General features: G+C 28.2%; 1 protein-coding gene across 1 annotated transcript; it reads right to left on the bottom strand.

Moving 5' to 3' along the window:
* Nucleotides 1–322: 322 nt before the first annotated feature.
* Nucleotides 323–1,394, bottom strand: LOC113871504. Its single transcript, XM_027508597.1, has 5 exons — nucleotides 1,251–1,394; nucleotides 995–1,135; nucleotides 780–905; nucleotides 596–690; nucleotides 323–497 (listed from the first exon to the last, which is right to left on the bottom strand). The coding sequence occupies exons 1-5, from the start codon at nucleotides 1,392–1,394 to the stop codon at nucleotides 323–325; spliced, it is 681 nt and encodes a 226-aa protein (XP_027364398.1).
* Nucleotides 1,395–10,792: the final 9,398 nt, after the last annotated feature.

Below are 10,792 nucleotides of genomic sequence, written 5' to 3' on the forward strand. Positions count from 1 at the left end.
TTCATCTTTGTCCTAAAGGGCTGCACTTGCCTCTCTACTTGATATGTGACAAAAACGCTAATAATAGTGGATGAATCAAGTAAATTACATTTCAACAACCATTTATGCAAGATAGACTATTGAAATGCATGCATACTTACTTATTGAACAGGTTCTGCATATGTATTCTATTCTTTAGTGGTTTGATAAAGAATCTATATAATACATTGTTTCATCATAGGTGTTTATGGTAATTAAGAGCTAATGTTCCCTATCAATATCAAAATTATATGTTTGAGATTACAAACTTAATAAAACAAATATGGATGCTCATAATAATGACTTACCCAACACTGTAAGGTGCAAAAACCAAGTGATCTTCATCCATATGACGCTTCCATGTTTCAGCTATATGTTGATATGGGTTCGGATTGAGCTTTTCATCCATTTCATACAGAGATATAAATGAAAATTTACTTGCCTTATTTGTCTCATGCAAGTAAGCCTCACACAAATATCTTGTAGTGCAAAAGAAGAATTGAAATGCATTAAATAAGGAATTGAACATAAAATATATCCACTTCCTATAATTACACAAATCGAAAAAAATAATTACCTAATGTAAAGGTTGATGCTGGAGGCACTCAACCAATGTTGTTGTATGACCTCCCATATGTTTTCCTTCCCCACTATGTCATAAAATTCCTTTCCCTAATGCTCAGCTGTCAAATGAATTGTAGCAATATCAATGTCTTGTGAGCTCTTCACAAAAAGCTTTATTATATTGAAACATGCAGCACATTGGACTTGTCTAACTCATAAACCTCTGATGAATTACAAACAACACCTTTATTATATGGACCAACAATGGATTCCTTAGTGAAGCCTGTCTCTTTCCTTAACCCTTTACTTGATGATGGGGCAACCTGAAATATATCAAAGTTTGATTATGAAATGTAACATTTATAAATTATGCATCCAGTTTGAGAATCTGTAAAGAAATTTGCCAACATACTTTGGGTCGTAAAGTGATTAGGGACAATGGCCAAGCAACATAAGTACCAATTGCATCTCTCAAGTAAATGAGGTTGGCTTGTTCATTTAGGACGAAGAGTGCAGTCTTTTTCTCATGTCGTTGCACTACCTCAATTGAAACCTTAGCATACAATCATTATCACCCTAGAGAGACAAAAAATTAATATTCACATGTAATTTAATCATATGAAGTTAACAGTAATCTAAAAGGTAAAATAACAAATGTTTATAAGTACCTCTGGAATCTCAATAGATGCAACTGGTGTACAACTGCCTCTATAGGTGTTACAAGTTGCATCAAAAGGCATTTCAACACCTACCTCCACCATTGGATGCATTTCAAGAGGAATATTGTAAGGTGATGGCATTGAACCAGGCATGAATGGAGGCAGTCCTTGACCCCTGTTAACTGGGCCATAACACTTGTCAAATGCGCTATTTGTTGCTTCATGTTCTGCCACTCGGTAGATGATGGGTGTGGTTTAATTTAATTTTCAATAAATAAATTTTAAAAAATGGGAATAATAAAACTTTTCATTAAAGTGGTTTCCAATGTATGAGTTCAACAAAATAATTTCAAAATAAGGATGAATTACATGTTTGTATCAATGATTGCTACAGGACTAATTTTAAATATATTCTAAAATAACTTTCTAGCCTTATAGCAGTTCCATCTATCCTTTCACTGAGTCTGGTGCTGATTGTCTTAATCACTTAAAAAATAAATGTAAAAACAAGCATAGAGACTCACCTTGCACACTCCACACATTTTCTGGTATAACTCAAATCAAGCATCAACAAACAAAGGTAACACTTTTCAAATATTTCATTTCAATTCACAAACAAGTACACTCACTGCACCAACAAACATTTCACATACACGTGCGCTCATTGCACATAGTCACGCTCACTGTGGCACTGTGATCATAGTTTTCCTGCTGCCCTCAACCTCAGGAACTTACTCAGTTTTACACCATGGATGATCGTCTGATAGCCCCCGTTTCACGGATACAACATATGTGATCACGAGTTCCTTGGCAAAGGTGTTAGTCAAAGGCCAAGTCAGGCGGAGAGCGTGTGGCCTGTCGTGCACCCACGCTCACTATCGGTGTCACCACTACCCTTTCTTTCCCAAGGTATTTCTACTGCCTCTATCTTCCACACCCCTAGTGTATCACTGAACCATTCATAGTTTTCCACATTTCAAACACAATCACAATCGACATGCCATTTCCACACATATTCAACCATTTCATATCGTTCATCATCAACAAATGGCCTGCAATCACAACAATTACTCACATTGTCAATCACGTCATTACATTCAATTTCACACATGACACGTATACTCACATTCAATTACATTACACTTCAACACCAATCCTCGCCAAGATTCCATCACAGTATTACATTACACATACTATACACAATACCACTCACATTGCATTTCACATAAAGTTTCTACTACACCCAGTTATAATCAAATTAATTTCATTCCAATACACGTCTCTCTATGTTCTATTTCCATCACATTGCAATACACAACAAATTACACAATTTCAAAATACAATGAGATAGAGTAGAGTCCTCCCTTACCTCGGATTGAAGACCCAATACAATAAGACAGTATTGTGAAATATTGTCAACTAGTTAATGAAAGTAATTATATGCCTAATATACATTTTTTGTTAAGTACACATGTTGGTCTTGGGTTATCCCTATTTCCATTTTATTAAGTGTAAATAACTACCTTAGTCTTAACTTGTAAACTTCTCTCGTTTTGTTTTGTTTTTAATATATTTAAAATCTCATTTTAAATTTTAACTTGTTGAGATGTTTATCACATTAATCCTAATAATCGGTCTACATTTTTAAAAACTAATTTAACTGTTGACTTGACACTTTGTAAAAATGCCAACTAATATAAGGACTCATAACAGTGTCTTTTGCATGTTAAGAAGGAAATTATCAATAAAATTTTGTTTAGATTCAACCCTTTCACAAAATTTTATTTTTCAAAATCCATTGACATTCATAATTTGACCTTCAAGACAAAAGAAGGTTGATGAATGGATCATAGCACTAAAAATGAATGCAAACAAAGTAATGCATTTTTCATAGACGATGCATATTATAACGGGAAGTAGGGTATGATTTGTTTTTTTTTCTTGACAGACCACATTCTATGGTTATCCCAAATGCTTGGTATTGACACTAATTACGTATAGTTTTTTTTTTTAATTGACATCGAGTTTTTTTTTTTTCACTTAACCAATGTGATTTTGTTTGTAGAGTAATCAATATTGTAGATAGTTTTGTATGTTATATTGACACAAAAGATAATGATACTCATAGATAAGGCATGGAAAACGTGGTAACACCTTGAAAGAATAAAAGCTTTTTTTAAAAATAATATTGTTTGGAAGATTAAAAACTTGGAGAATGAAATTAGGACCTTAAATTTATTTAGAAAATATATTGCAATTCTTATTGTCACCATAATCTAGGTCTTAGTATATTTAGCAAAGTAATGTATAAGTAAAACTTTGCAATTGGAATTTTTAAAATATGGTGTTTATAATGTTTATGATATGAAATCAATGAAAATTAAGATCTTTTGGGCCAATTGTCATAAGTGCGTTATCTCTAATTCTAAATTTGTAGGAAATGAAAAATAAAACGTAAACATAATCTATTGAAAAATGAAACTAAAACTTTATTCATTCCATTAAGGATTGATGATAAATGGAGTTTATTACATCGATGTCATTGTAAATATTTACATTGATTAAAAAATAATTAATTAATTGTAGTTAAGCTTTGTGATGAATGAATGTTATTCTACATTAAGCGGCAACATTTGGTGGATTTTACACTTAACCATTCAGAAAATTTCACTTCTCTGCTAACTGAAAAGCGATATTAATTATCTGATATTTCTTACATGTCTAAATGAGCATTTAATATCTGAAGTTGATATTCAATATTGTGTTATGTGAGTAATTTAATTAAGTTTCATTAACATTAATTAATTATAAGAACTAATTAATATATCAATTGTTTCACCAGACTAGTAATTAAAATGACGTTTTATTCAAGTTAGGCACTAAAACAGTAATTTGATTTTGTTTAAAGTTTATTTTCTTGTCAGGAGAAAATTTATATCCTTTCTATTTTAAAAAAGACAACAAGAATTTAGTTGAAATTCGGGAGTTAACATTGTCATCTTTAGTTCGTAAAAGTAGAGATTTATGAATCTATGTTGGCAAGAATAAGAAATATCAGTGTATAAATTTGCGATTTTATCTCATCTTTTTTCATGTCGAAGAATGCCCACTAAAATAGGGTTTTGTGTTGCGTGAAAAAGAAAAAAGATCACCAATCACAAAGTGTAACCTATGGTGCATGCCCGCTGCAAGTTGTGGCATGCCAACATTTCATTACAACACAAATGAACACTAAAGCTATAAAGATCCAAAGGTAAAATATTTTTATATAACATTTTGTCAAGTCCAATTTTGGAAGCTTTTATTACTTTTTCCTTGATGCAAATGAACATTAAAAGTTTTGTAGTTCGAATTCTGTAACATTTTACCTTCATTATTTTCCTTAGTGGAGACCCTAAAAGGGGTTATACTTTTAGTGTGAAGAAGTATCTACTCAGAATATTCCCAATTAAAGTAAATTTTTAATGCAAATTAATTGCGGTAGGGAAAAGCTCTTACATCATCGATCTACTTGAGTAATAAGTTGTGGAACAAAATGCAAGACCCCCGATTATTGCTTCTGCATGCTAGCTCATCTTCCACAACCCATAATTAAGAGCCCCCAACTTGTGCTCTAGTTCATATTATGGAACTTTTTTCTTTTCTTTTCGAAATACAGTTAAAGAATTCAAATAAGAAAATGTACCACTTAGCATGATTCGTCGATATATTTTTATTGTGATTTTTAATGTATTTCAATATATTTTTTAATTTTCTTTTTCATATTTTGATCCTTTAAAATGGACTTTCATAAATTATCTTTAACAAGTTTTCATTTTCTTTTATTGTGCTATTATGTTGGTGTACGCAATGACAATTTCAATAATGTTCATTACGCACTATTGTATACGTGTATGTTACATCAGAGACACCTCTCATATTGAAAAACAATCGTGGCTCTTGCAATGCCATGATTAATGTCAAAGTGGTTTATACAAAAATGTTTTTGATTTTGCATTTCATATATATCTTGTGTTTCCGAACAGTGCCAACCTATAACGATTATCACAAGCTGCTTTTGAAATTGCTTATAGCTTTTATTTTAACTTAGGTACTTTATGTTGTGTTCAATTAATTTGAACACAGTTCAAATTTTGTTGATAATTTTGAAGATGGTAGCAAGTTTCAACCATATCCTACCAACTATAGGCAACTCATCGTAATCTGCTAGGAACCGCGTACTGATTCGTGCGTACACACGTTATCATCACGCACACGCATACATGCGCAGATACTAATTAATCTATTGTAATATTATGCGTTGATTGACATGCATATTAATTAAGTTTTAACTAAATTAAACTAAAAATAGTTATCTTTAAAACATTCAACGCATATAAGAAAAAACAAAGTTAAAATTTAAATTTTTACCGTCAACTAAGTAATATACACTATGAATATTAATTTTTATATAATGAGTACATAACAGGTAAAAGATTCTCACGCTGTTAATGTACTTAAATAATTAAAAATAATTAGAATTATGTATAAACTAAATTTGATTGAGTTAAAAGTGGATACCAGAAAGTACAGAAAAAAAAAGCGAGTTAATAAAATATAATAACAAGCTTTAGTTCGTAAAGTCTAAAACGTTTCATCTTTTTTAATGAATTTAATTGTAATACACTTACAGTGTGATTTTTTATTCTTCATCTAGTTGTAAATAATATCAACAAAAAATATTAATTTATATGTGATATGTATATAAAAGCCAAAAGGCATTGTTTTTACAATAATTATTCCACAACAATTCGCACTGATGCCATAATATTAATTTTTGTTATTTGCATTAAGTGCCCGGAAATAAATAAATAAAAAAAAGATAATTTTCAGAATGCAAAATGATGAAGCTGACATATCATTCGATTCCACGTTAAGCATCCATCGTCTGTGTACCAATTTCTTCAAGTGCTTTCAAATTATTGGTTGATTTCGCCCCAGTGATAGCAATCACACTTATACAAGTCACGCGGTTAAACAAAATCCATATACCAATAGAAAAGATAAATGCATGATACATGAAATATGTGAAATTTTAAATCTGAAGTGAACTCATTCTATAACTCAGGTTTGGAGGATTTAATAATCTTCCTCCTAAATATAAGAATTTCTTTGTTAAAATTGTGATGTTTTAAATATGTGTATATATACTTAAAACACTAACTTATGTCTATATCAATTATGCTTTTAACTAATTATAATAAAATAAAGAAACTTGATAACGAGTGATAAGAGATAATGATAAAATAAGGTAACCCATTACAGAAGATAAATTGCCATGTAATAAGATAGAATTACTATTTTTAAATTTTTTAATTTATTCTGATACTCTCTCTAAGCTAAAGTTTATTAAGCTTTAAACTTGTTTCAAATATATTAATTTTTAGAAAGAAATCAAACAATAATAATAAAAATTCTCTAAAATTGTCATAAGGACAAGTGATATTTTTGAAATTTAAAGTTGAGGTCAGATTAATTTCTCTGGAAAAGGCAAATCTCTAAAACAGATATAAAGAAAAAATTAATGTCTCCTAAAAATTCACAAGACTAATTGATACTTTGAGTAAAATTATAAAGACAAACTTATTTATTTTAAAAAGTCATGGGAAAAGCTGATATTTCCAGTAAAATTGCCTGCCATATTATTTTTCTTTATAAAAATCTACATTGTTAGTCAAATCTCTAGAAAAGTTGTGGGGACACTGTCTTTGGGAAAGACAAGGACTGATTGGTTTTATTAATGAAATGGTAGGGAATATTTATTCTTCTAAAAAGAGTTTTATTATGTAATATTGATAATCTTCTTAAAAGACTTTATAAAATATGTATTAAATGGAAATATTTGTGTATTATTACGTTAAAAATATAAAATATATAAAATATTTTTTATATTTAATAATTAAGAAGATTGTAAGAATAAAAGGGTAGAAGAATTTAGAATTAATTTTCTTAAAAATCGCATTGCTAAGCAAAGTTCTTAAAAAGCCATGGAATATGTATTGTTTCCAGGAAAGCCTCAATTAATACTTGTAATAAAGTTTTACTGTCAAAATTACTTTTTAGAGTTTTACATTGCACATCATTTGCAGAAAAATGACAATAATAGAGACTATTTGAAATACACAAAACCTGACCAAATGATAATTGAACTCAGTAACAAGAATATATAACAAGGTGTTAGAGGGTATACATAACAAGATAGTCAAGCAATTTGAATAAATAATCATGAAAATAGTGTAAACTTCAACTTTTATGGAGCATGGTAACAAAGTAGTAACAAAATAGGTTATAGAAGTTCGTAGCACAACGATATCATATTACAATTGTGGTGTTTTATAAAACAGGGGAGAGAGAAAAACAAAACTTAGTATGTACTAAAATATATTATAATATATTGAGATGCTCTAAATATTTAGAAACCTAAACCAATAAAACTTCTAGTACCATTAAACCAATAAAATTTAACCATATGTACTATATTATCATTCATGATCTGTGTTTTTAATCATTTAAAATAATATTTAATATTTTTATAATATTATTAACCTCTTCGGACTTATTGCGAAATAAAATAAAATAATGAGTTTAAATCTATAATTTTTCTGCTACTGTCATTTAAACCTTCTATGAAAATGATTGACTAAACGAATCTTTAAAAAATTAAGATAGTTGAGGAGAATTTTTTTCACTCTTAAATTAGGTACTTTTGTAATTTATATTTTAACAGATTAATTAATAAATTTATCCTTTAACTTTTAGTTTTATTTGAATTTGATTCTTTAACTTTTTTTTTTCATTTCAATTACTTAAGTTGCAAAAATATTTAAAATAATTTATTTTTTATTAAAAATATTAATTATATTAAAAAAATACTGTTTATTTTTTTTTCTCTACATGAACTCCGATAAATACACAATATATTTTGGAAAATTTTTGGATTGTCTATTTTTTTTTCTTTTTTTTACTCTCTTTTCATGCCTTTACAATTTGTTTCTCTTTTCATTTGAACTTTGAGAAAAAATTTCTGTTTCTCTTTTTGTTTTTCTTTTTTTTTTTCCTCCACTTACTTATTTTTATAAAAATGAAGATTTTTGAATAGGAGCTATAAAGATACTCATATTTTCAAGTTAAAAAATATTGCATTATATTTTGTTAAAGGAAGAAAAAAGAATATTTTAATTGGAGTTTGAAAGAGAAGAGGTGTAGACGACAAGTAAGAGAAAGAAGAAAAAAAAAGAAAATAATAAAAAATATTTGTCAGAATTTAAAAAAGAAGAAAAAAATTGGATACAAAAATGAAAGGACAACGAAGGAAGAGAATAAGAATCGAAAAGAAAAAAAGGACAATAAAAGATTTGTCACAATACACTATAATTTTGTCAGAATTCACAGAAGAAATAAATTGAATAACTTTTCAACAAAGTTAATATTTTTTTATTCAAAATAATTTTTTTAAAATATTTTTGAAAGTTAAGAAATCAAAATGAAAAAAAATAAATAAATAAATATATATATATATATATATATATATATATATATATTAAAAGACCAAGCCAAAACAAAATTAAGACTTAAAAATCTACTAATTTATTTTATTTAAATTATAATAAATGAAATAACTAGCTATAAAATACTTTAATTTATTTTTAATTATCATGGTTACTCAATATTATATTTTGTATTCCTTAACGTGAGTTACATATGAATTTTTTTAATTATTTTTCATCTCATACAACCAAAGCAACTTATAATGTCATTTAATATAAAAACACATGCAAAACACAACAATCAATTTTGATTAAATGGAATAAGAACCTTTTAAATATAGTCACAAGTAAATAATATATAACTTTTTATGAATTGGTAGAATTTTATTTAAATTGAGACGAAAACTAATACAGGCTATACACATTAGCAAATTGGTGACGATGAATATGACTATTTTCTACCTTTCATTAAATTTTTGGCCATAGTAACACTTTTTAACTAAGAAAGAGTTAATTTTATGTTTTTCTTATTAGATACTCAAACAAAATATTGATTTTAATTTAAATTTTTCAATCACAAATTTGGAAGTTGTCAGTAATTTCCGTAACAAATTTGTTTTAGAGTTCAACTTTTTTATCATCTTTCGCAACTTGTCTAGCAAAAAAATATATATATGCGAGAAGATGGAAAGTACAAAGGGTAAAAAATGAAAAATACAATAATCAAATTTAACTTTAATTTTGTTTAAAAGAAAATCTAGAAATGAATCTCATGAAATTATTTTTCTAACTACAACAATTAAAAAAAAATTCAACAACTCTTTTAAGAAACATATAGTTAATACGTGAAAAAAAATTAATACACCTATGCATTTTTTATTAATTCATATAATTAACCTATGTAAAAACTCTTGAATTAAATTTTGTGGGCAGATAGCAATAACTTAATTTATAGCCATAACCACGTGAGCAGATTCCCCACCAGAATATACACCAAACTTGTAAATGCAAATAGGAAGATATAAGAGAATCTAGACTCTATAATTAAGATGTTGTACTGTAGATGAGTTGTTTTGTACAGTCCAGGTGACAATGAACATGGGTTTAGTGGAACTATAATCGTGGATGCAATTTATACAACAATTCTTATTTTTAGTGTGGATGACGTTGGAAGGATGGCCAAAATTATGTTGCTCCCACTAATATTGCAATATTCCTTATCAAATACATTTCTTTAAGTTAATGGGATTCTACAGGATTGACCTTTGGTGCATGCCAAGTTTAAAGACAAAAATTGCCCATTACTTAGGGGTTGAGAAAATAAATTTGCTTAGTGGGTGGGGCCACTTCTGGTTGCTAACCTCTTTAGATTAAGGACTGCATTATAGGTTTTAAGGCTGACCAAGATATAGATAACATTCAGGCAGATAATGTCAATGGCCTTGTGAAAATGTCTTCACTATGGACACCAGGATTTGGAAAGACAGAGTGTGAGAATCTTTTTGTACTATTCTTTTGGAGAATCTGATTTGTTAAGGGTGTTTTAATCAGAGCAACTGTCCTCAGTTAGGAAGGAATGATAAGACACACTATGATAAAGTTCATGAAGAGTGTCTATATTAGTTTCCTTTCCTTTGTGCTTTAGCTAGAAATAAAATAACTATATAGTGCTGTAAAAGTTTGTCTTCTTAACAAGAAAAAGTATATTATATACACCGAATATATCATACTAATGTTTAATGAGTTTGAAGACTAATAAAATAATCAATTTATTTGTTTATGAAAAAAAATAGATTATATAAGTTGAAGTTAGTTAAACACCAACCACATTAATATATGGCTTTTATTTTTGTAGCTAGTAAGAATCTTGATTAGAAACTGAGCATATTTTATTGTTCTTATCCCAAGTTGTAAAATCGCATATTTTATTGTATATAATAAACTGTACATAACCTTATTTTTCAACAAAAAGCATCCTTAATTTGGCCTAATTTTCTTCCATCGTTTACCATAAGATGGCTCTAT

Source organism: Abrus precatorius, unplaced genomic scaffold, assembly GCF_003935025.1.
Source record: "Abrus precatorius isolate BTA unplaced genomic scaffold, Abrus_2018 Scaffold7, whole genome shotgun sequence".
Lineage (NCBI taxonomy): Eukaryota > Viridiplantae > Streptophyta > Magnoliopsida > Fabales > Fabaceae > Abrus > Abrus precatorius.